This window comes from Anas acuta, chromosome 5 (genome assembly GCF_963932015.1).
Source record: "Anas acuta chromosome 5, bAnaAcu1.1, whole genome shotgun sequence".
NCBI classification, from domain to species: domain Eukaryota; kingdom Metazoa; phylum Chordata; class Aves; order Anseriformes; family Anatidae; genus Anas; species Anas acuta.
Window position 1 is genome coordinate 15,645,489 of NC_088983.1, and position 26,755 is coordinate 15,672,243.

The 26,755-nt window shown below is 36.8% G+C and overlaps 1 protein-coding gene across 1 annotated transcript; it reads left to right on the plus strand.

Moving 5' to 3' along the window:
* The first annotated feature begins 2,211 nt into the window (after positions 1-2,211).
* On the plus strand, positions 2,212-17,156 carry LOC137856945 (serpin A3-4-like). Its single transcript, XM_068682867.1, has 5 exons — positions 2,212-2,908; positions 4,895-5,537; positions 10,399-10,669; positions 14,293-14,440; positions 15,589-17,156. The coding sequence occupies exons 2-5, from the start codon at positions 4,907-4,909 to the stop codon at positions 15,775-15,777; spliced, it is 1,239 nt and encodes a 412-aa protein (XP_068538968.1). The 5' UTR covers positions 2,212-2,908; positions 4,895-4,906; the 3' UTR covers positions 15,778-17,156.
* The last annotated feature ends 9,599 nt before the right edge of the window (positions 17,157-26,755 follow it).

Here is a 26,755-nt window from a genome sequence, read left to right on the forward strand (position 1 = left end):
AACTTAATATGAATCTGTTTTCCAGTCCCCGTTGCCTCCCTTTTTAATTATGGTGCTTCAGTTTCAATGGGACAACAAATTAAGAGATTCCTCTGTCCCTTTGAAAGTATATACGCACCTGGTATCTGTGGTTTAGTACAGGCTAAAGAGAGGCTTTGGGGCCTTGTTTATGAAGTAGAATTCCCTACTCATGCTACCAGTGGTTGCTGGGTATAGCAGAGAGGACCTTTGCATAAATAAACCTCTTGATTTCAATATCTTTGTTTCAAATAGATGTATTTACACTAAATTTTGCCAGCAGGTGCTTAATAACATATAAACAATTCAGTGCTAGCTGTGTTAGGAAACATGGGGACTTTTCAAAAAGTTCCAAGTATAGATGAAGCAATTTCCTCTTTCACTATCAATATCACATCTTCAACACATTCATCATTACTCTGGAATATCCCAGTCTTTGAAATTGAACTAAATGGTTGAATTCTTTTTAAACCAGTGTTCTGTTTATTATAAACATATAAATAATTGTTTGTGGTTCCATTTTTTTCATCAAATACAGAAATTATACAGTTGGGTTAGAAACTGTTCCTTTATATGAAGTTCTCTGATAGCTTGACACTAGAAAGATGTGATAAACAGGTTTGGACCTTCTTTAGTACTAGTGTCAAGAGATTCACATTCTTCATATATATATATATAATGTCAATCCTGTATTAGTTTTCTTTGCTTTCTTTCCAATTGTAGGGCAGGATTTTCCATGTCCACTAGTAGGCTTTCTCCTACAAGTGTCCTGAGGTGTGGTCTAGGTGTGTTCAAATCTAGCTTAGTCATTCATCTGTCACCTTGTCATTAGCATGGCGTCTGTATTTAATTGGGCTTCCTTCCTTCCTTTCTTCATCAGAAATCAGTTTTCAAACACTGTGAAAGCTGCAGCCCATTATTAAAAGGTAGTTCTAGGTGAGATTCTTGACTCTACTAGAAACATTGAAAATAATATATTAAGTACTCTTTCACATGCGTATTATGCCTAAAGAATAAAAAGAATAAATTATCTTTTCAGTCCAGTATACAACTGCAGAGCCTTCTATTTCTCAGACTTTACTTTATACACAACCTGTTTAAGAAGTTTTTTTTGTTTGTTTGTTTGTTTTTTCTTCTTCTCCAATCTACGAGTTGCTTGATAAGTGGTAATCATCAACGACTTTCACTGGTTGCATCTTTCCTCCCAGAAAATGTTACTGAGTTATTGTGGTTAGTACTTTAATGGTGTTTAGAAACACCGTTGAGATCAGCACTCAATCTATTTTGTGTATAGTAAAGGTTAATCCCTGCCCTAAAATGCTTGCTTCATTATGAAGATCATCACCAACAGGTCGTGATTTGGCAATGCTTCCCCTCTGCTTGTGCACACATTTGAAGTGCTGTGACCAGTGCTGGGCTCCCTAGTACTAGAAGGACATGGGCATACTGGAGTGATTCCAGTAATGGTCAAGAAAGGTGATCTGACATATGAGGAGAGTCTGAGAGTTCTGGAACTGTTTAGCTCAGAGAAGAAAAGGCCTGGGGGGATCCCACGTAATAAATACCTGGTTGGTGATGGGAGGAGTATAGAAAGAGCCAGCCTCTTCTCCGTGGCATCCAGTGACAGGACAAGCTTCAATGAGCATAAATTAAGATAGAAAAAAATCTATTTAAATATGTGAGAAAACCTGTCTTATTGTCAGTGTACTTAAACACTGAAACATTATGCCCAGAGAGATTGTGGAGTCTCCGTCACTGGAGACAATCAAAACACTACTGGACACAATCCTGAGCAAACTGCTGTACCTCCCTACAAGCATCAACCCCCCTGCCTTGAGCAATGGGTTGTACTACGTGATCTCCAGAGGTTCCTCCTTCAACACTGCTGTCACTGTGTTCCCACTGGCTTGCCACAGCAGTCACAGATTACTGTAGTGAGTAGGGATGAGCTCAGGATACCAGGCTGTCTGATCTGACCCAGCTGAACTTGGCACATGATCAGAGGGGCCTGCTCCCCACATGCCAGATCACAAGATATTAAGCTGGTCTAAAGGCTTGTGCTATTCAACACCCACGTTCCCAGGCTTCCACCCCCTGTCCCTAGGCCATACTTGTAACTGGGATCACCTGCATACAATGGCATCCTGGCTGCATTCCTTTTCACCTGGGCACACGGCTGTGCAAGTGGCCCCAGAGTTGCTATAGCAGCTCACAGTGCTAGCAGTTTCTCCATGTGGGAGTGTATAGTGAGGTACATTTATGGCTGTATTTGTTAATGTAGCAAAACAGTGTTTTAAACCCTGCAACTATTAGAACCATCACTGAGATCATCCAGAGACAATCATGCCCAGGCATGGATATGCAGGAGACAAACAGGCTAGTTCACACACACACACAAAAATAAAATAAAATAATAAATAAAAAAAATGTCCCAGTGCATCAAGCCTAGTTCTCTTGCCTTAGTGGCACAAATGTTATAGTGATTGGAAGTTGTACTCACAATCTATCACTGATTACTATTTCTGGTGACTCTCTTGTTCATAGAAAAAAAATAAATTTTGGCAATTGAGCTGTGTATGAGTGTTTGATATTAACAAGCAGCAGGTTCAGTTTGAAGAAAAGTGGTTTGAATCTAACGAGGGTGATCAGATATTCATGAATAATAAAATGTCACATGAGACATATATTCAGCAAAGTTAGGTGTCCAGTAAAACTAGTTTCAACGTTGTTTGCTCTGCCTAATCTCTAAAATTATAATGTGTGAGTCACAGCCCTTAGATGATCTTAACCTTTACTAGAGGATACCCTGCTTTGTGTTCAGCAGCATAAACAACTGAGCAAGGACCTGTGCAGACCTGGTGAACACAACAGGAGACCCTTTGACTGTACCGTAAGTCATGCATATTTTTTGCTGTGGAATTACTGTCAACTGTTACAACTGTTTCTAAATAATAAATTGATAAATTGTATTTTCTTATTCAAAATACATTTTAAAGCTTTTTGCATTTTTTATTAGTTTATTTTTTAAACATTAAAGATATATCCTCTGTGAGGGCACATTCATATAGCATAAGCCTCTTTTGGAAAACATGTTGAAATGTTTGAGAGAGTTAAATGAAGTAAAGGTGTGATAAATAACAAATATGGTGCATGAAATGAAACAGAAGTGGGGATTTAAGTATTACTTTCTAAAGCTTCTAGAGATCTCAGGAAAAAAAAATGGATAAAGTGAAAGGTTAAAAGAATTAGAATAAGAATAACAGTGGAGCAGGTCACAAACAAATCAGTGTACAGTTTTAACTATGTAGATATAAAAACAAACTTTTTGAAAGTGGTTCGGCAAGGGGTTCAGATTGGAACAGATGCTCTTCCTTGCAATAGTAGTATTGTTATAACCATAATATTCAAAGAGTGTCAATATATAAAAGTAGAGATCTGTATTCTGAATTCACTGAATATTGGAGAACCAAGACATAGGAAAGTGGAGAATGCAAATGCAGAGTCATGTGGGAGCTGGTAAAGATTCAACAAATCAACATGATTTTACAAGGCATGAGAGTCTAAATATAATTTCACATTGCAAATCAGACACCTAGCTTAGGTTTTCCATTTCAAAATCATTTTATTTTATTCTAGAGAGTATTTTTTTTTATTAAAGATTCTGTAGGTAAAGCAATATACTACAGGAGGATGTTCTAGATTTCTAAATATGTTCCACCTCTTTACTTTCTTCTGTCTGTTGACAAAAGTTGTTGAACTAATTATGGTACCATTAATACTAATTTCTCGAGTTAAAGGTATTGCTACAGATGTGAATGGATTATTTTCTTGTTAGTTTGGAAAAGGCTTTCCTGTTCTGTGGGTATCTTTTAGTTTTGTTCCTCTAGATTTCACTCATTCATCTTAACATTTTGCCATTGCAGCCTTTTATCCTAAAATCACCTCTCACTGGATTTGTGATGATAAAAGCATGATTGGTCTCGTGTTTCCTCTATCTTTTTGTTTGTTTGTTTTGTTGATAATTTTCAGTCACAAATCTGAAACTTTGCATGCAGCAGGCACACTTGATTCCATTTGCTTTTCTACATACTTAACTCATTTTCCCTTTTTTAATAAACAATATTGTCTTTCAATGGTCTTGATGATTTTCTAATTGCTCAAAGCAGATTTCTCTCTTTCATTAGTTATATGGAAGTTTATTGGGTTGCTTGCTTTTAAATAGTGCTTATTTGTTCAAGCTTTATGGAATTACTGTGAATTTTCATCACTTCCTCATTAAGAAGTGCATTTACTTTCTCTCTGATGCCTCTATGTTTACCCATAGCCCATTTGAAAATGTGTGTAATATTTTGATTGTCACAATGGAGGAATACTGTGTGTTTCTTTCACTTTGTTTATTTATTTATTTATTTGTTTATCTTCATCTTGCTAAATTTAACTGACTAGTCTTGACTGGCCCCCTTACCCTCTGTTCTTTAGACCTGTACTTTTGACTTACAGTTTTGTTTGTTTTTTTTTGTTTTTTGTTTTTTTTTTTTTTTTTAATCACTTAAAACCACATTAAAAGCAGAACTCTGGGGAGACAAAAAAAAAAAAAAAATTCAGAGAAAATGTAGCCTAACCTTAATGAGGGTGCTTTTCATATTACTTCACTTTGCTTTGATTTTAATTTTTATTCTTTCATAATTAGTTCAGTAAATTGAGTAATATTCAAAAGCCTACTTCCTTGAAATGGAAAGCTGGTATCTCTGAATTCAAATGGCTTGGAATCACTGGTGCTAAACTAATTCTGTACAGTGAACGGGCTGACTTATTGCAAAGTATGAGGTAAAAAGATCTGTAAGCCAAGTGTTATTTTTATTTTCTTCTTTTACAGATTTATACAAACATGAAGCTGTTTTTCCTGTGCCTTTTAATTGTTGGAATTCATTCCAACAGTTATCTCTATGAGCCTAATCGCCAAGGTGTAAGAAACCAAAATCAAAGAGGCCAAGAAAATCGATATATGCTGCAGCAGACTGTAGGGAACAGTGTTTGTCAGTTTGCATGCTGTTTCTACAAGGAGATTTCTTCTCGTGAAAACAGTGGGAATATTTTCTTTTCTCCCTTGAGCATCTCTACTGCCTTTGCAATGCTGACTCTCGGTGCCAGATCTGACACTCTGACACAGATTCTTAGGGTCCTTAGTTTTAACCCACGTGAAATTTCTGAAAACCAAATACATGAAGGTTATCGTCAACTCATGCAAATGGTAAACAGAAAGAATGAAGCATTACAGCTGAATATGGGAAATGTCCTGTTTGTGCTTGACCAGTTGAAACCACAAGAAAAATTTTTAAATAATCTCAGAAACTACTATGAAGGAGAAGCTTATCCTATGAACTTCAAGAGAGCTAATCAAGCCCAGATGAAGATCAATGAATATGTAGCAGGAAGAACCAATGGGAAAATCAGGGACCTCATAAATAACCTTGATCCACTTACTGAAATTCTCCTCATTAGTTATATTTATTTTAATGGTAAGATATACATATCTTATTCTCTTACTTCATGTACTATTTCCTCAGGTCAGTCTTTGACTTCATCACCTTTTTTTGCAATATGTTTTCTCATAGGGAATCATATCTTGTTTTCCTTTTGTTCTCATTCATGTTTAATTTTAAACAAAGCTATTAGAAATTATTGTCTGCTTAATGCTGATGATAATTTTAGCAAAATTCAAGGCAAATTTTCCTCATATATTGTAATGTATACATTTCTTTCCCGATAAAAAGTGAAATATACTTTCAGGAAGGCATTTCTATGCAGTAAGGTATGTAGTCCTTTACAATCTAGTAAGATTTATTTTTATACTAAGACTTTTTCCTTCTCCACTTAGGATTTTTGTTTTAACAACTTTGGAGATAAATTTAAAGAACGCTGTTAAGGTAAAACAAGATGTTACCTAAAAGCAAAGCCATGCACTTACTCAATATTTCTGCAGTTATGGACTATAATTATGTATCCAAAGCTAAACATGTAAAAATAGTTTTAGTTTCACACTGATGTTCTGTTTTCAGTATGCCTTCAATAATAGTGTCAACGTAGTGTTGATGTGTCTAAAGGCATAGGTCTTCAAACTATTTTTTTTTTTTTGATTTGCAGATCCTAATATTTTCCAGTGAAGAAATGGATTCCCCTTCCCCCCCCCCCCCTCCACACACACACAGTATCAAATACAAGCCTTCTGATAATAAGATAATAAGCTTGTTTTTCTTAAATAACTTATGGAGTCTGCTTAGATATGGTCTACAGATCTTCCCAGAGCTTTTCAGACTGCTGTAATGAGAAGAAGAGAAGCAAGGTTGTAAGGCTTAAAGAGTTATCTAATAACAGATACTGTATCTTCTTTTTAGGAACACATCTGAAATGCTTGTATCTCAACGCATGCAGTATGAGGAACAAAGGAAATGAACTGGAAGCTTTGGTCCTCTCCTAGAGCTGTGATATCATTGGTATTAGTGAGACTTGCTGGGATGAGTCCTACAGTTGGAGTGCTGTGATGGAGGGCTGTTCAGGAGGGATAGGCAGGGTAGGCGAGACAAGGCGTTGCACTGTACGCAAGAAGGAGATCAGAGTGGATAGCCCTTGTACTTAGGGATAATCATAGAATCATTAAGTTTGGAAAAAACCTTCAAGATCAACTACTCCTTCTGAGAATAAATTTTTCCTAATTTCCAACCTGAAATTAGGTTGGAATAATGTGGTAGAGAGCCTCTGGATGAGGTTTTATAGGGATGGATAGCAAAGCAGAAGTCTTTTTGGCTGTCTACTATCAACCACCCACCCAGGATGATAACACTGATATTGTAGGCCTTGGGGGAGATGTGATGGTATGTGGCTGTCTTGACCATGGTGATCATGAAATAGTTGAGTTCAAAATTTTTGGTGGCATGAGAAAAAAAGGTCAGCAGATTTGCCATCTTGGACTTGAAGAGAGTAGACTTTAAGCTTCATAACCGGTGGCCTTTCCATTTTTGGTCACCAAAATTGCAAGGGACTTTTTCTATCAGCTGAACGTTCATAAGGTTGTGGTGCTTAATGTTCACCCCAGTGTACTGAAAGAGCACTGAAGAAGTTAGTGGATGTTATAGCTGGACCCCTCTCAACAATTTACCAAAGGTCATGGGAGTTTGGGGAGGTCTCTGATGTCTAGCCATTACACCATTCTACAAGATGGGCATGAGAGAAGCCCCAGGAAATGATAGACATCAGCTCCTGGAAACGTCATGGAGAACATTGTCCTGAGTGTTATTGAAAGTCATTTAAAGAATGTCAGGCATAGTCACCATGGATCATGAAGGGAAAATCCTGCCTTAGTAGTTTGATAAGATCACCCACTTAGCAGATGAAGGGAAGGCAGTGGACGTAATCTTTCTGTATTTCATTAGGGTCTTTGATACTGTCCCTCACAGTATACTTCTGAAAGTATTGTCCAACTGTGAGATAAACAGGTTCACACTGCACTGGGTGATGAACTGATTCAATGGTGGAGCTCAAAGTGTTGTAATGAATGGAGATAGCAGATAGTCACTATTCTGCCATATTTAGCACCGGTCTTGCCTCTCCTTGAATATTGTGTGCAGTTCTGGGATCCACAATATAAAAAGGATGCTAAGGTAGTTGAATGCATCCAAAGGAAGACAAAAAAGCTGGTAGAAGAGTCGGAAGACAGGTTGTATGGGGAGAGGTTGAGGACACTTGAGATGTCTGATCTGGAGAAAAGGAGGCTCAGAGGTGATCTCATTGCTCTTTACAACTTCCTGAGAAGAGGAAGGGCTGATCTCTGTCTTAGTTACCAATGACAGAATGTGAGGGAACTGCACAAAGTTGCACCTGGGTAGGTTCAGACTAGATATAAGGAAAAATTTCTGTTCTGTGAGGGTTGTCAAACACTGGAACAGGATTCCTAGAAAGAGGGTTGATGTCCCATGCCCATAAGTGTTCAGGGGGCATTTGGGCGATGCACTCAATAATATGCTTGAACTTTTGGGTAGCCCTGAAGTAGTCAGGAAATTGGACTTGACAATCTTTACAGATCCTTTCTGACTGAACTATTCTAATTCTATTCTAGCTCTTTCAAACCTCTCTCTTACTCATTTTATCACATTCTGAAAACTAAGCAATTGCAGAAAAATAATATTATGCAATTTATCTGCTAAAAATATTGTTAAGCTTTTAATCTGAAATGGAGAAGGCATTCATTAAAAATTATATTCTTTCAAAACTATTAATTTATTAATTTATTAATAAAGGTGTTTCCATTCCTGTCCTCAGTATGACAATTCCCCCAAATAGTATTTCTTAATTCTCTTGAGTACAAACTCTTTTGTCTGAAATAACGTTTTCAAGAGAGGTTTTTAAGTACCATATGTCATGTTTTTCAAAACTAGAAAAACAAACAAACAAACAAACAAAAAAACAGAACACATTTTTTTCCCCTGAAAGGTGTTTGCAAACAGAGCAATAGATTCAGTAAAACCTCAAATGTTCTAACCTCTAAATGTTCTTGATACACAATGGGGAAAAAAGCCAGAGAAAATTCGTATTATCAAGACTCTTCTGGAGTCTTGTTCTCTCTATATACATTACAGCTTTCCTTACACAGTACTGGTGACTGTCCTTTCTGTTTTTTTGTGGTATAACTTAGTTTAGAAGTCCTTCCCTAAGGACAAAAGTCTGGAAATGTTTTCCTGTTTCTCAGCCAGTGGACATGCTATTCTACCACAGTACACGGGTCCCTTATCATTCCCTAGTTGAGTTGATCACCACAAAGTATCATACGGTGAGGTTAATTTTTCCACTTGAACTCTGTAAAGCATTTGAGAAAGGTGCCATCCTAGAAGGTAACCTCGTAAGAAAGAGGAGAGTGTAAGGAATGAGAGTTCCTATGAAAGAGGAGGAGAGGATTACTGAATATCATCTCTGTCAAACCTGTGTGTTAAATTCTAACATTCTGCTCAGTTTTTAATCAAGTAAAGCTCATTTTGAAATCAGTGGGTGTTTTCCCTAAGTTGAGCATTGCGTAAAGGTTGTTGGAATGTTTCAGGAATTGTGTCACTCATATTTTTGTGATTCTTTTTTTTTTTCTTTTTTTTTTTTCTTTTTTTCTTTTTTTTCCTTAAACCTTACCAAGGCAAAAATCCTGCCTGTTACATGTTTGATGAAAGAAGTCAGCCAATAACATCAGAATTGTGTTATTGTGGTCAGTACTAATGAAGAAACACGAAATCAGTATTTTTTCTTGTCTTAAGAGTAATGATGGTTGTCAGTTTATATTTTTGTAGCCCAAGACATGCAGTAACTAAATCTCATTTCACTTTTTCAAAGTAGGATGTAAGTGCTGTTCATGGCTATTCCACAGATGGTAGAGACAGCAGGTAATAAGTTCATTTATACTAAGCTGCCTAGTAATCATTGTTCAAGCACAAATCAAAAATAATACCATCTTGTTTCATGATTTTCTTGGTGGCACTTCATTTATTATTGTGATTCTGCTTTTGCTTGCTAAAGTTGATCAAAGGTGACCTTTGTTATTCAAAGCAAAATTTACTACAGAGAAATGCCTTTCTTTAAAAACAAAACAAAAAGCAAGCAAACAAACAAACCAAACAAGCACCATTAAAACCAAAAACCTTCTTCCTCCTTTTTTATATCTAACTCAGCCTCTGAAATGGATGAGGTGAGTATCTAGAACTCAGTTTAGAAATTTCTTCCCAGTAATAATCCTTCAGAATTTCAATTTAGACAGCTTTTTCACTATGACTAAGTGAAGAGCATTTGGAAATTTAATGTTTTGAGTTTATTTATTTATTTTATTTTTTACCCCAGCAGTTTTGTATGATTAGGTTCTTTGTGTTTTTAAATACAATCAGGTAAAATGTCATATGAAACCCTTCATTCTGGAAGTAACCTGAATCTCTTTATTTCTCTAGAGAATTTAACCCTCATTTCTCCTTCCACAAGTCCCTTTGGTGGGAACAAGTAAAAGGGAGAATCTTTCTTCTTATCTCCTGTTTAAAGGCTGCATCATATGAGGGCTTTATAGGCACCTTGAAATGGTTGTTTTGAAGGAAAAATGCACACGTCCCTTTACAGATTAGAATATTTGGTGAGAAATTTCAATTAAGTACAATCAGTCCTGCTGAAAGAAATGAGGGGGTTTTGTACATCACAGTTCTTCCTATTGAACTATTATGAGTATTCAGTAAGACCAAGTGCTTGTTGCAAACTGGTTTATCTTTGAAGCTGATCCAGGTGTAACAGTTTCTACTTCTATGAATGTGTCCTATGGTTTCATGTGCTCAGAATATCCTATAACTCTGTATCTTATATTTCAAGCTGAATGGGAAAAACCTTTTGACCCAAAGTACACTAAAAGGGATAAATTCTTTGTGGATGGGAACAAGGCTGTTGAAGTCCCAATGATGTTTGGAATGGGCCTGTTCAAGCATGGCTATGATGAACAGCTGTCTTCCACAGTCGTGCAAATGGATTATAAAGGAGGTGCTTCAGCATTTTTTGTTCTGCCTGATCAAGGAAAAATGAGGAAGCTGGAGAAAAAATTGTCTTGTGAACGTATGGCAAGATGGAGGACATTAGTCTCAAAAAGGTAAAATTCTGAAGTTCTTGGGTCAGAGAGTAGGCAAGGAAGCCCATCAGTTTTAATCTGCTGGGCTATGATACAGATCAGGGTATTAAATTTAATTCTATTTTAATCTGTGGAAGAATTCCCACAGAAGGCTGAAATTTGTCTCTCTGGTGCTCCTGTGGTTTTACATTTAGTACTGCATGAATTTCAAACTTTCACTGCTATGGGACTTTTCTGATCCTGCATTTTATTTCATGTTTTCCACTATAGCCGCCAATTCTCTGTCATAATCTGTCTTAATACCTCTTCCATCTTTTTTTCTCTTTTTTTTTTTTTTTTCCCCTCTCTTGTCATCTGCTTCTGTCATCTTCTGTTTACAACTAAACTACTACCATTTTCCTTCTTTTTTTTTTTTTATTGGCTTTTTCTTCCTTTCTCTCTGCATGTTTTTTGGTAATCACGCATTAAATGCTGAAATGGTACTTTCCACTTGGCCATTGTGGGAACAAAACTAAATGTATAGAGCATCTGACTTTGCAGAGCCAATGTATTCATGCTCTTTGAAGACATAGAAAGGTGATATTGTATTAATACATATCTGTTTCAAGGTAACTTTGAGAGAAGACAATATATATATTATTTATATATCTAATATATATATATTTATATATCTAATAAAATAGATTCCTGCTTCATTAGTTTCACATGTAGGAGTAACCTTTGATAGGACAAAATATGTGTACAAGTGTAGGCAAAACTTTTACAAAATTAAACCCTTGTGTTCCTCAGATTTATGAATATGTCATGTAAGAGACCTTCACACATTCACATTTGGAAATGGTGTTTTAAATTATCAGTTTTAAAGTTGCAAATGACATCCTAATATGTCAAATTGTGTCATGCTCTTTACTCTGATTCACAGTCAAAAATTTTCAAAGAATTCTGAACTATTTTACAGAAGGGAAAAAAAAAAAGACATAAAAAGAGTGTGTGATTCTTGGTGTAGCTTCACAGTTTATAATTTCCTTGGAATAGCTATGTGGTTGGTCACTAAAAGCACTATAGGACAAATCAGAAGCTGAATCAATTTACTTATGAATCATTTCTGCCAAAGAAACACAATTTGCTTTTAAAACCAGCAAAAAATTGCTAAATACAAATGAGAGTTTTTGTTTCCTCTCCAAATCCTTCCCCCCCACCCTCAACTGAAATAGATGAATAGGCGTACAACTTATATTATAAAAAAGGCAACTCTACCAAAGACCTTGAACTTCTTTCACACAGGTCCCCATTTTTAATTATGCTAGCTCTCTCCTGCAAACTAATGAGACAGACTTCTCCTTTTCCCTGTAGTTTTCAAAGCAACTGATGGCATTTTTTTCTATCCTTTGGAGCCTATGGGATGTCTCAATAAATGGCTTTAATGGTAGAATATGGAATGATGTAACAGTTTGGGGCAAGTTATTTTTGTCCCTGTTTCTCTACCTGCAATCTGACGTTGACACAATTTGCAGAAGTATTGTGAGGAACATTGTTCATTATTGTTGAGTTTGAAATGTGAGATAGTGCCAAGGTATTGACACAGCTAAGTACAGACAGCTTAGATCTATTTGGTGGTTGAACTGTGGAGAAAATATTCCTTTCTCTTCTCAAAAGTATATCACAGTGCTTCCTGTCCAGTCACATTGTTGCTATATGCCTACAGCTTTCCCTTTCCTGCATGTTGAAAGCAAGTGGGGGCTTGTAAATGAGTGCCTTTATGTAATAGATAGACAGATGATGCAATGATTGTTGCATCCTTACTTGAGAGAGCAATCAGTGCCATCACAAATTAAGTAGAAGAGATCAGCAAGCCATTATCAATCCACCAGCACTCTCATTTTTGGCTACCAGCCAGACTTTGCATTAGATTTATGGAGATGCTGTGCTGTGAAAGTATGAGCCCTTCACTTTCCACCTGCCCACTGGATGACTTGCTCTTTGGCAAATTTAATTAAGTGCTCCACATTCTCCTTTCCCTGGAATCCTGGACAGTTTTTCTGGTTTCTAACCAGAAAACAGTACCTACAATCAACATCGTCATCACTGTCTCTAACTCAGGTGCTGCTTCTAGCTGTGAATGTTCCTTTTAACCTTAGAAAAGAAACTGTTAGATCCTTACTAAAAGATCAAGGAAGAAGGGTTTATTAATTTATTAAAAACGTCAAACTAGTCACTTTCCCAAATAAAATAAAATAACATCAAGTAACTCAGACACCAGACTTGACACAGATAAATAATTATCTGTTTAGTAGCTGGACTCTGTCAAAGTGCTTTTGTTTGTTATTTTGTCATCTGTACAATCACAGCCACATATTGTCCTTCTCTGCTATATCTTCTATGTCCTTGATTTTATATGATAAACTTACAAGGCCAACGTTTCTTTCAAAAGTGATCAGTGAACTTGGATGTGCTGGATTTTCTGTGTCCAGCCTGGGACACCTGAAAGAATATCTTTTTCACAAGGTGAAACCTCTGCATCCTCCAGTAATGGGGCATGTTTAAGATCTTTCCAGCAGAATGCACAATGCATCACTAACTTCTGAAAATGTCAGATGAAGAACATTAAAGAGGTACATATGTGCTGTTGTGTTGGCTCACTCTGCAGACTAGAGACCTTAGCCTCTCAACTAGCCTAGCAACATTGTTATAAACCTTTTCTTCTCCCCTAATTAGTGCTATATATCTCATTACCTCATGATGTTCAATATGGTCAGATGCCAGGCCCTGCACCTGGGTCAAGGCAATCCCAAACATGAGTACAGGCTAGATGATAAGTGGATTGAGCAGCCCTGTCAAGAAGGACCTGGGAGTGTTGGTTGATGAGAAACTTGACATGAGACAGCAATGTGTACCTGCAGCACAGAAAGCCAACTATATCCTAAGCCACATGAAAAGTAGCATGGCCAGCATGTTGAGAGAGGTGGTTCTCCACCTCTACTTTGTGCTCATGTGCCCCACCTGGAGTGCTGCATTCAGCTCTGGAGCACCCAGCACAAGGACATAGAAGTATTAGAATGAATCTAGAGGAGAGCTACAAAGATGTTTGAGGGTCTGGAACACCTCATCTATGAATACAAGTTGAGGGAGTTGGTGTTGTTCATCCCTGGAGAAAAGAGAAGGCTCCAGGGAGACCTTATAGTGGCCTTCCAGTACCTAAAGGGGGCTACAGGAAAGATGGGGGGTGGGGAGAGGGGGCTGGGGAGGGGAGCTTTTGTCAAGGCATGTAGTGACAGGACAAGAGGGAATGGATTTAAACTAAAAGAGGGTAGATTTAGATTATATATTAAGAATAAATTGTTTACTATAAGGGTGAAACAGGTTGTATAGAGAAGTTGTGGGTGCCCCATCCCTAGATATTCAGTGTCAGGTTGGATGGGGCTTTGGGCAACTTGTTCTGATGGGAGCTGTCCCTGACCATGGAAGGGGAGTTGGAAATAGGTAATCTTTAAGGTCCTTTCCAACCCAAACCATTCTATGGTTCTATAATCTCCCACCTAGGCTAGAGAAAGCCTGCAAGCAAAATGAGTTGTGTTTCAGGACTGTGTTAAACTGTGATATCTGACCAAAAGCTTCATCATATTCTTGTGCTTCTTTTCTGGCAGCTCAGCAAATTTTTATCTTCCGAAATTCACTCTTTATGGGAGATATAACCTAAAAAATATGCTATATAGAATGGGTATCATGGATGTATTCACTGATAAGGCTGATCTCTCTGGGATCACTGGACAGCCCCAGCACAGAATTTCCCAGGTAAGTCATACTGCTTTTTATTTTATGGGCCCATGGTTACTGATGCTCACATCACTTTACTTTTAAACACTCATGATGCAAAACTCGCATATGAAGGGTTCACTTCACATGAAAAGGCAGAATTTGACATGCAGAGTATTTCACCCATGTTACTTGGGCTGTCATTCACATTGCAATGGAGCAGGTAAAAAGTCCATAACTTTTTAATCCGGGAGTCATTTTTGTTCTGCTGGGGACCCCCTTATAAAACAGACAAGACCAAGTTGTCATCTCCCCACACCTTGGTGCCCTCATGTACTGTGTTGTTACGGTTCTGTCTCTACTTCCTTTTGCCTGTCTGTGGGTAAAAAGAGACTGTAGGATGTATTGTTGCTTGTGTTTTATGGTAGGAAGGGGAGAGGAAAAACAATGCTTGTTTTTAAACATTTTGGGAGAAAGGAAAATGCATTTCCTGAAAACAATTGGCTTCAAGCCTGTGAGCAATGAGTTCCATTAGTGTCAGTTTCAGGCAAAAGCTACAGATAAGTTATACTTCAAGATAAAGAGAGTTAAAAGTTGACAATCAGCACTAACAGGCAGTGCCAATTTCATTGTCTAATATGAGAAAAACAACAAACTGCAGGTGGAAGTCAATGAATTAGGATTTGTGAATGCCTTGATTTTGGAAATTAAAACTTGAACTTTTCTCCATAAGTTTCAATTTGCAAAATCAAGACATTCAGAGATCCTAATTCATTGACTTCCATTTCTAGCCTCCTCCTTTATTACCTTTTTTTTTTTTTTTCAAAGACATTAAAGAACATGAAAAAAATAATTTCAGGGTGCTATTCATTGTGTTAAATTGCATGTTAATTCTTCAACTCTATGAACTTGTCAAAGACAATTAAATGTGATTTTGCTCTTTTAAGGTTTATTCTAGCTCCAAGGATCTGCATTAGAGACAACACGAAACAGGAAAAGAAACAAAGCAAAAATTTTTATGAGCAGAGAGATGTTCTTACCTCAGAGTTGAGCTCTCTAAGTCTAAGAAAACCATGCTTTCTGGTGATAATTTCTTACTAACATCTTCACAGACTTCTAGCTCAAGTTCTTGTTTAGGTAACTAGTTTTGTACCCCATTGACTTGTAACATGTCTGTTTCTTCACAGGCTATACATCAGGCTGTGGTGAAGGTGGATGAGACTGGCACCGAAGCAGCAGCTGCCACAGGCATGGAAATAGTGCCTATGTCTGTTCCAGTTACTATTAAAATGAACAGGCCCTTCCTAATGGTCATAACATTGGAGAACAATATACTTTTCATGGGAAAAATTGTGAACCCTCTGAAAAAAGATTAAGTTGATATTCATATTAGGTACGCAGTTATCAACACTGTTAAATCTAACGTTTCACCTGTATAGCATGGCTACAGAGAGGTCTCCCACCTCTTAACTATGTTATTCACTGTTTTTTTGTAGATGAGACACTTCAACAATTTGTAATAGTTGCATGTTTGTTTGGGTCTTTTTTTTTTTTTTTTTTTTTTTTTTTTTAAGAAGGTTACATTCAGGCAAAACTGTCATTAGATCTGGCACAAAGTAGGCCTGTGTAATACCAACAGCATATATACATTTTCTAGCAGGGAAGATGAGGAGCATATGAGCATGTGGGTGGAGAGGATTGTGTAAGCCTGCTTCTTCCCTCATGGCTGCCTTCTCACCACTATTTTTTTTTTTTTTCATTGACTAACAAATGGGTGCAAGTTATCGCACTTTATTACTTGTTCCCATTTTCCTACCAACATGAAGTTCAAATTTAGAATAGATTTTAACATACATAGTGCTTACTACCTTGCATAATACCATTGTTCAGTGAGTCTGTTATCTCCTTGCCTTTCAGATGTTCTGGCATCTAAGCTGCTGCAAAGGGGGGTCATAGAGGCGTGTTTTTCCCTTGCAGATATACCCTTGTCTATCCACTGTTTCTGTAAGAGTTCCCAATCCAAACTCATTCCAGAGTAGATGTTTCAGAATTGGGTCTAAGAAAAGAAGACATAGATCAAATCTCTACAGCTTCCTGGATCAGACCTTTGTAAATCTGATATAAAGCTTATAGCAGCCAGCGTATCTTCTGGCCTGTGCCAGCACCTAAACCAGCTACTAGAGGAAAAGTATGCCATCTCCTTGCGGTGCCAGTGCCTGTAGCATTACCACCTGGCTCTGGGAGATTACCCATGGTAGTAAGCACCATTGCAGTATTGTTTGTAGGACTGAGCACCCTACCAGTAGCACCTTATACCCCATTGGTGACTTTTACCATGTCTTGATATAACCCCTTCTGTTCCCGGACTGTCCAGTAACACAACATTGGTATTCTATTTATCATCCACTTCATAGTTAGTATAGCAGCAATATTATAGGATCTGTTTTCACTATTAGGATACACAATATCAAAAGCCACATTCATACTGCACATGCTTATTTATTTTTTCTTAAGTTTACTTTCTTATCTATTTTTACTTCTTGTTTCAGAACATCTATCAGTATTTTATTTCTGTGTTCATTTTCATGATATATATCTGATTTCTGGTTGCAGGAGGGGTAAATTATTGACTAAAATGGGTTAGTCTGTTAATGGGTGTTAAGCATTAACAACAGTCTTTGTACGGTCTTGAAATACACAGACAAATGTACTATGGTAGAAGAACAACAATGAATAAATATGTCATTAAAAGTTTCTAATTTTGCTATTTTATTTCTGTAATTTAGAGTTAAGAATTAAGAAGCATTGTTCCAGCATTTTTTTTACCAGTATCAAGAAACATTTATATATTGTTCATATATAGTATGTATAGTATATATTGCTCAGCATGATAATGCCAGTAAAAAACTTCAGAAAGCCCTCTCTCCATGGCCTGAACATTAAATCTCATTCAGCATATAGCAGGTTATTTCTGTTAGGAGGAGCAGTTACTGGGAAGGTTGGGCATTTCTTTGATACATCAGTGTTTATTTTAAAGGCTATACAAAACATATTGCTTCTACTTTATCAAATGTATAGATTCATGTGTGTCCCTCATCGTCTCTGTTCTGAAAAGGTCTCACTTGACTCTGATTGTTATGTTACCAGTCTTGACTTGTGTTTTGTGCTGCAGTTCTTGTTCCTTCAGCTACTTTATTCCATAAACAAAATATGTTTGCTCCTAAATTCTATACTGAGTGATAGAGAGATATTCTGTCAGCCACCTAGATCATACTTTTTTTTTTCTTTAATAGATTATGACAGAAGAATGAAAGAAATACTTAGAATCTATCAGCTTTTTGTATTTCCATGTAATATCACAGGTATACAACAGAGAAGAAAAACTCATCTGTGTGATATTTAAATTGGGCACTAAGGAAGAATAAGCTCATTATCTCACACATTAAAAGTTAGATATACTCAACTTGTTTTCATTTGTCTTTGACTACATCACTGCATTTACAGCAAGCCTTAACAGAGGACATTTTTCTACAGGTTCTTGCAGACCTTTGTATTCTAATATAAAATATTCTAATTCTGAAATTTGTATTCTAATGTAAAATATTATTCTAATTTTGTATTCTAATCTCATAGTATTTATATTCTAATATAGAATACAAAGAAAAGAAGGCTCTGGGGAGACCTCATTGCAGCCTTTCAGTTCCTAAACAAGGAACAAGGAAACTGCCTACAAGGAAGCAGAAGAGGTACTCTTTGTCAGGGAGTGTAGTGATAAGACAGGAAGTAATAGTTTTAAAGTAAAAAAGGATAGATTTAGATTGGATATTTGAAGAAATTCTTCACTATGAGGGTGGTGAGACACTGGAAGAGGTTGCCCATCCCTGGAAGTGTTCAAGGACAGGTTGAATGGGGCTTTGAGCAGTGTGGTCTAGTGGAATGTGTCCTTGCCCATGGCAGGGGAGTTGGAACTAGATGGTCCTTAAGGTCCTTTTCAACCCAAACCATTCTGTGATTCTATATTTATCTACAGACACTGCAGACCAGGTCACAGTGTTCTGACACAACCAGATCTTCCAGCTTTCTTTCCTTAAAAATCTGCAGTAGGAATGGATGTACATCCAAAATATCTGAATTAAAAATGACTGGCAAAAAAAAAAAAATAAATAATAATAATAAAAAAATTGGCATGTTCACATGACAAAGTAAATGAGAATTATGAAGAAAAACTTCAGAAAATGGAATACCAAATCATTAAATAGAAAACTGCAGTAAGACAGGACAAAGACCACTTTGAGAAAAAAAAATAAACTGCATAAGTTTATTAGCTGCCATAGCAGCTAAATAATACATTCATTTTCAAAGAAATCCTACCAGAGAGCCTGAGGAGTCAATTGATGTTCAAAGTGTAAAAGTAGTGCTCAAGGGGAGTAATGCCAGAGCAGAAAAGCTCAATCCATTGCACAAGTACTTCTTTTGCAGTGGTTGAGCCTGAGGAACTATTTCAAGTTGAAGTAACAGTAGAAGAGATTTTAGGGAAGAAAAAAAAATAAATCAGAGCAAGAAACAACGAAGCATCAGGACTGTTTAGTATTCAAGCAAGAGCTCTGAGCTGTCTCAAGAAGAAAAATGTTAAACCTTTCACTGCGATGCATCACTTAGACTGGTCACTGTATTAGAGTAATAAGAAGTTACAAATGTGACACAATCAATAAATAAATAAATAAATATGCAAGTAATCATGCAATGAATTGAAAATCGCTTAGTCCAACCTCAGAATTTTGGAAACTGTAGAATTTGTAGTTATATGAATACACATGACAAAATATTCAAGAGCTAATATGGCTTTGCTGAAGAATTCCCTGAAAGTGCTGTGGAGTGTATGAGAGGATTACAATTTGATTCGTATATAACACAGAGAAAAAAACAAACAACAACAGCAACAACAAAAAAGACAAGAAATCTTCCATGAAGGATCTTTAAAAAGCACACAAACTAGCAGGAGAGGGAAACCCTTTAGATGGGTTTATAAGCAATAAGTTCAGGTACGTGTCCTTCAGAGAATTCAGAAATGATTTGGGAATGTAATGTATTGTGAGGTCATATATTTTTCTGATGGTCCCACCTTGTTCATGGGTTTTAAAAAATGAACTGTGTATAAGGACCTCACTGTACTAAGTGACTGACTGATACAGTGGCAGTGGAAAATGGCTTTCAATAAATAGAAAGAAAGAATATGAGGAAATAAGCCCCTGTTTTATATGGCATGGTGGTCTCTTAAGTTATTGCCATATATTATGTGTATGTACTCAACTCAGAGCCAAGACTAAGTGCTTATTTCATTTTGCTGTGCCTGAGGGTGTCCAAGACAACAGCAACACTTCTGATCACATCAGTGATTCAGTAGGAAATAAAAATCAAAGCTGACTTACTTGACTGCTAAATTTTTGTTAGTTTACATGCATCTTTTCATCACTTTTGTTGAATGATTGAAGTAGGTGAACATTCATTTGTATGTTGTTTTGTTATTTTTGTCTTTTTACAATCCCATGTATGATAGCTTTGCTATTTGCTAGTGTATGCTCACAAAGAGAGTTTAACCAGTCCATGATCTCTCTTAATGTTTCTGGGTTTAATTTTTTTATTTATGTCTTAAAAATTATTTTATTATTATTATTATTATTTTATTTTTTAATTGGAAGATTTCATTAGTAGCCTGCCCCCTCTGATTCACACCACCACAGTTAATGTGAATTAACTGTCAATATACTAGTTCTAAACTTTTCCCTCTACACCCTTGTTCTTACAGTATATGACAGATCTACACTTAAGTCATTTTAAAAAGGCAAATGAAAATAAAATGCTGTGTGCCAAAATTATGTCTTTCTCATTGTTCAGGTCCACTACAACTGTTGTAGAAGATTTTCAATCCTGACTTGAAATAAATTTTTGATCTAAACTGTACTAAGAACAATGGCTGTCTCTCCAGTCATTTTTTTTTTTTCTACAGCAGTGTATGGATAATGATCATAGTCCCATGTTTGTATTATATGTATTTCTAATGAACAATGTTTCTAGCCCAAGAGAAATTGCAAGATGTTAATTTTTCCAAAGATGGGGCAAAAATTTGAAGTCTCAGCAATTCTCCTAAAAATTGTTTTGAAACTGTCTTCTTCCATTTTTTTGACAAATGGTAGAGCGGTTTTTTACTTGGTAGCATCTTACCAAAAAAGTCGGTGAGGAATATTTTCATAATCTCTGTTTGAAAATGCTGACAAAGCCAACACGTTCCTGAAAATGTTCTGACTTCTCCGAGTCTGCTTTCTTAAATAAACATTGCATGGCTCCCTCAGACAACTTCCAGGTTTTTTTCTGAGAAAGGACTATTAAGGGAACAATAATGGGCAATAAGGGCTACAGGCACACTGAAGACTCTGTGTGCTTGCATAATCCCTGAAAGTATCTCAGATGCAGAAGAAGTTGAAGTTTGTGACACATTTTGGATTCAGTGAGTAATTTTCAGATCACACATTTGTAGCTCAGTTATAAGCCTACTACCATAAACAAGGAGGGACCAGTATCCCCAGGACTGATGGAGTTGTTAGCTTTGACTTTGCACTGTGCCCCCATAGAGTAATAGTAGAAATAACTGCTTTGATAGTAAACTATGAAGGGAAGTGTGTTTAGAACATGTGAGTAAAAAATTTCCTCCTTTGGAGACAGTGAATCCTCTATGATTTATTCCTGGTTTCCAGGATTTGGTTTCTGGTAAGGACATCCTAGCTGTTGTGCTTCACAAGTTACCTCAGCAGGGATCTCAATAGTTCAGAGATCTCTGAAGAGCAAGTGATGCCAAGTGTCATCTGTGCTGTAATATTTGGGTGTTGGGTTTGAAGTTATAGTAATTATGAGTGTGGAGGCGAATTAGAAAAACAAACGTGTTTGTTAAGAGATTAATTCAATCATCATTAGTAGGAGAGCTGGAGCATTCACAAAGGCTGGAGACCAGTTCAAACTGGTTTCCATAATCCCCACCCACCTAAGCTCAACCAAAGGCATTAATTTAGAAGAATTGCATCATCCGGGAAAAAAAAAAAAAAAAAAAAAAAAGCAAGGCAAAACTCTCACTGCTTGATCAATGAACCTGAGAGCAGGGCATAGTCACCTAGTTCTTGTGACCTGATTAACCTTTTTGCTCTTTATGGCTGGGCTCCGTTCTTGCTTACACCAGCCCTAAAACTGCTGTAATGCTTTGTTTCTCTGTGGAAGATGATACCTGTATTTTTTATTATTATTATTATTTGTTTGTTTGTTTATTTTCTGTGGAAATCATTCTGGGCTTTCCCTGGTCCCCAAAGGTTTGCTTTTGATGAAGGATCTTGACGTGAGTCCCTTGGGAATGCTTCCTCTCTTGATTCTTAATCTGTCTCTATTGGCTATTTCTCTCTAAAGTTTGGAGGGAATGGAGAGGAGAGGCCTGATGTGCCAAAGAGATGAGAATGGTTTGCTGGTGAGAATCACTGTGGATGATGTGAGAAAGGCAGAGAAAGAATGTCAGAACAGATATCAATATGTAAGAACCAATGCCAGATAGGGAGTAGGGAAATTTGGTACCCGTACCAGAGTAGTCACAATTCAAAGGGTTTTCTGTTACAATTAACCAATATGAGACGTTTGTGTAATGGTTCAATTCATGAAAAAATGGCTCTTGTTATGTGTCTGTGCATAGATCTGGAGTAGGATTTCTTTATAAGCCATGTGGTGTTGGCCTAAATCTTCCTACATTGTTGAAAGCAGCAGTCAGAACAAAGCTTAATCTGTGCTGTATCTATACAAAATAAAACTGAGATCTGTTTACTTTCTGTGTTTGTTATTTAATAGACTCTTGGTTTGGTCCCTATATTTCCAACTAAGCTGTTATGTATGAGTAGAGAGACTGACAGGGAGTAATAATCAAGGCAAATTGCCTCTGTTGTTTGCAAGACCACTCTCTGGGACCTTTCTTTGAACATTAGCCAAAATCCATATTGTGTGCTTAGGCAGCTGTACTTCTGAGTCACACAATAATGTCATTACAGTTTACTTCAATCTACTTTGATCAGCTGTACTTGATCAGTTGCATGGCTAAACGTAGGCACTTGATTTGGTATTGCTCAGAGGTACAGAGGAGGTATAGGAAACAGTTCAGCTGAGATGGTCCCAGATAGTAGGGTCAGTAGAACAAATGGGAAGATGAAGAAGAACTTTTTAATGAAGGCTTTTCAAATAATTTAAGTTGCTTAAGCCTTGAATTACTCATTGGGATGGTTCTTGTTAACTATATTTTCATGTTGTATAGACATACATTTATTACAATTTTAAGTACTATATTACTGTTTGAAACCCATAATTAATTGATTAATTTCTTTCTTTCTTTAACGCAAGAACATTATTAAGAAAGAAGGATGGGCCAGTGGTTACAGCATTGGGCTGGTACTTTGAAATTTCTGCTTCCCTTCCCAGCTCAGCTACTGATTCAGTTCATATAAATTTAGCTTCCTGTCTGCATATAGCTATCAGCAGAGGGTGGCAGTCCTTTCGTTTTTTGTTTAAACAGTCAGCGGAGGGTTCCAATGCCTAAACATAGATAAATAATATGATTTTAAAAGTACAAGACCTACACAAGTCTGGCAGTAGATGAAGAGGTTCAGGTGAAATGATCCCAGCTTTCAAGGTCTTTGTGTCAAACTGGAAGGTGAAAAACAACTTTTTAGTGAGCACAACAGTCATATTCATCTTTATTTTCTCATACAAGATACTTGTGCTTTATGAACTGGCAACATATATTTAACATTTTCTGGTCATGAAAGAAAAAAATGTCTGGTAAAAACATTGGCTCAGGCAGTGTTGTGTGATGCATACAAATAATTAATATTTTCAATTTATGTGTGCTTAATCTCCTCTTCTCATGCTATAATGTCGCTAGCACTTCTTGGATGCAGGTACTAAGCACATCAGAATATTCCCCTTTCTGTTCAGAGCACTATTTATGGAAATTTGCAACTCAAGAGCATTTCTAGCTCCACTTTGAATCTATATAAATGAAGCTGTAGTCCTGCAGACCACAGATTTTCAAACTATGTATCATTGCTACCAAGGGAGGTGCCATGGTCTGAAACGGATTAAAAAATAAACCTGTTTTCATTAAACTCAGAAGTAAAGAACTAAAATGGTGATCAAGTCCACTGAGGGTAACATTGTATTTTCATTTCATTTTATATCAATGAGGAAACTAATGTGCTGTTTTTATTTTACAGATAAAAAAATGAAGTCCAACAGACAATGTTAGTGATGTTCCCAAAGTCAAAGCTGAGCTGCTCAACAGAGCTGGCAATATATCCTAAATTTTCAAACCAGTTCTTCATGCAACAGGCAGTCCATTCCGTTCTGAAGTCATTCCAGTATTCTCAACAATGTTTGGGCATCCTTATAGTCAGTAAGATTTCGGCATATTTATGAATTCAGTATGTTTATTTTGCCGATTGTTTTTTTTGTTGTTTTCTTTTTTTTTTTTTTGTTTCTTCCTGTCTTGCAAATCATTTGAATATGAAAATCTCAAAAGACTATTTTGTTACTAATATTTGTTTGTTACTAAACTCTCAAGTCTGAAAAGAAGCTCCACAGTGAAGCTGTTACATGCAGAAATAATGAAAAACTGGCCATCTTTTGAAATTACCTGGAGTCTAAATAAAGGTTTCTAATGTTAGAACATATTGCCTAGTCTTCTGCTCTTTTTTCAGGAGGACTCCTGTTGTCTGTAATTCCTGTGTCATATCTGCCAACCTGCATAATTGAAGCAGCAGTAGGAGGTACAGTTGTTACTCGTATACCACACATGTAAGACACCTGTTATGTTTCAGTAGGCAATTTGTAACTAGTATTGTTCTTGTAATTTAAAAATGAGGATTACTGTAAATATTGATCATCATTGGTATAGTATATAAACATATTAAATTCTAGTCCCTGCTGTCTACATAGTTCTTACAAGTGTGATACCAATTCAAATGAAATGAAGCTCTCTGGGCAGAACTTTGCTTTTCCAGTGAACAGCCTTGCCACTGTATACAAACTGTATTTCATCCCCATTTCCCATTGCCCCAGATGCCCATTTTGCCTTCCTGGCAGGACAGTGGAGGAGGTTCTCCAGGAAGTACTAAGGATATGGTATGGTCACTGAGTGAAGACTGAGTCTTTCTTCTTCATTATATATGTTATCCAGGCTAGAAGAACCATAGTTTACCAGACATGCATACATCTTTGGTCTTATTTTTCCCACAACTTTGACTGTCTGATCCTTCCCAAAGACTACTATAACTCAAAACTATCAGGGGAAAAGAAGGTGAAATGCATGTTCATTTCCCTTCCTCATTCCACTCCCAGTTTCCTTTACTTTGCTTCCATGTCAAAATATTTGTGGGCTATGCACTTTACATTTACAAAACCTTGTGTTACTTATGATGTAATTGACCCATAGTGAAAAAGACTTTTTGATAGTGGAAGTAACTTGTCTGTCTGTGAGTCATAATCCCAGAACAGTTATTATTGTTGCTAAATTAATGTTGAAACAGTAATTATCTGACCTACCATGCAGAAACATAACAAAAACACTAGACAAAATGCATGATTCTGTTGTTGTTGAACAAGTTTTTTATACCAGCCTTTGTTTAAGGTTTCTTTAAACCTGCTTTGGAAAGATTTCTTCAAAAAAAATTTACTAGCAAGAAGCAGTCTGCAAAATGTTGGTAAATATGTTAAATATATGGTTAAATTTCTCATAAAGTCAAAGTGTGAGATGAACTATGGAATATACACTGATCTACACGAAGTACCCAGCAATAACATAGAATTAGGTTATGTAGAATTAATGACTGGTAGATTATCATCTTAATCAACAAAAGTAATAAACCACATTTGATTTTTTTTTCCAGTATTCTGGACTTTAATTCCTGTTAAAGATAATTATTAGAGAAGCAAGATCTAGTTCGATAGATGAATGACCAGTATGCATGTGGTAAATACAGTTTCGTGACATACTTTGAGAGCTCAAATTGTGATCAACAGAAAGATGGGACTGTATTTTGCTCGTGGCAGTGTGTGGCACATCTGGCACCCATGCATGTGTTCATCATTTTAGCTTAAAGTTGGTGTTGCACCTTATTTCTGCTGCCATAATGAAATGCTAGGGAAATGCTTTGTTGAAGTGTAGCCTAGCATCATTATAAACAAAGCAGTAATTACATATACTTACAAACATAAAGAAAACGAGAGGCATATAACCACTTCGTAGCACAGTTTGTCCTTGACCACTATGACTTTTCATTTATCTAGGCTTTGACGAGTAAAATAATCTCTGTGCTTGTGACTTTTTACAGATTTAGAAGGAACAAGTACATAAAAAAATAAAGGGGGGGAGGGGGGGAGAGAGGAAAACAAAGAAGGGGCATGTCAAGGCAAGGTTTGTCTGTCTTGTCTCTATGTTTATATATGTTTATAATGACAAAATTACGCATGTTAGTAAACAAGTATAAGAGAAAAAGACCCATCACAAATGGGGAAACATATTTCATGTCACTGCTCAATCAAGGTCTTTGTTGCTAGCTGGAATAACGTTGTCGGCTTAATCTGCTAGCATTTTATTCTTATTGGGAAAAAAAAATGAATAGTAACAAGCATGACTTTTTCCCATTCCAGTAATTTCAGCTTGTGCAAGAGGGGCAAGAAGTGGGTTTGCACATACTGCATGTGCAGGAGCAAAGGTAACAGTTTGCTACTCGTATTCCCACCATCTTCCTGGAGCAGTAACTCAGAAGCTCACAGAACAGAGATATGCAGGGCCCACCTCAGCCAGAATAGGAAATCTGTCAAGGAAACATATCTAACATACATCCTTTCAATGGCATACAGCTAGAGTCAGATTGAGAAGGTACAGGTAATTTGGAGTCCATGTTCAGGTTGAGAATCAGAAGGAAAATTTGGCTTTGGTCAGACTTTGGAAGAGTGCCAAGCTGCCACGTGTGGCTGTCAGCTCTGTTTGTGCTCCAGCACAACAAGGGCTTTTGCTGCCTGTTGGCACCAAGTGTTAACATCTGTTACCAGTGGTTCCAGGCACAAACTCATGGTTTCCAGTAGGGTCCTAATTGCACAATATTTGTACTAAGCTCCCTTACATGGTCAGAAGTAACAGACAGAAAGACACAGCTACAATTCAGAAAGTCAAAGTTTGTCAGCTCCATTGGCTGAGTAGCAGAAATGATCTTCAGAAAATCTATTTAATCAATGTTTGCTCTACCCACCCCTCCTGCCTCTCTCCCCCCTCCC

Coding starts and splice junctions, on each gene's coding strand:
- LOC137856945 (XM_068682867.1), top strand. CDS start 4,907: ATGAAGCTGTTTTTCCTGTGCCTTTTAATTGTTGGAATTCATTCCAAC. Junction 5,538..10,398: donor TAGTTATATTTATTTTAATG/GTAAGATATACA, acceptor TTATATTTCAAG/CTGAATGGGAAAAACCTTTT. Junction 10,670..14,292: donor AGGACATTAGTCTCAAAAAG/GTAAAATTCTGA, acceptor CTTTTCTGGCAG/CTCAGCAAATTTTTATCTTC.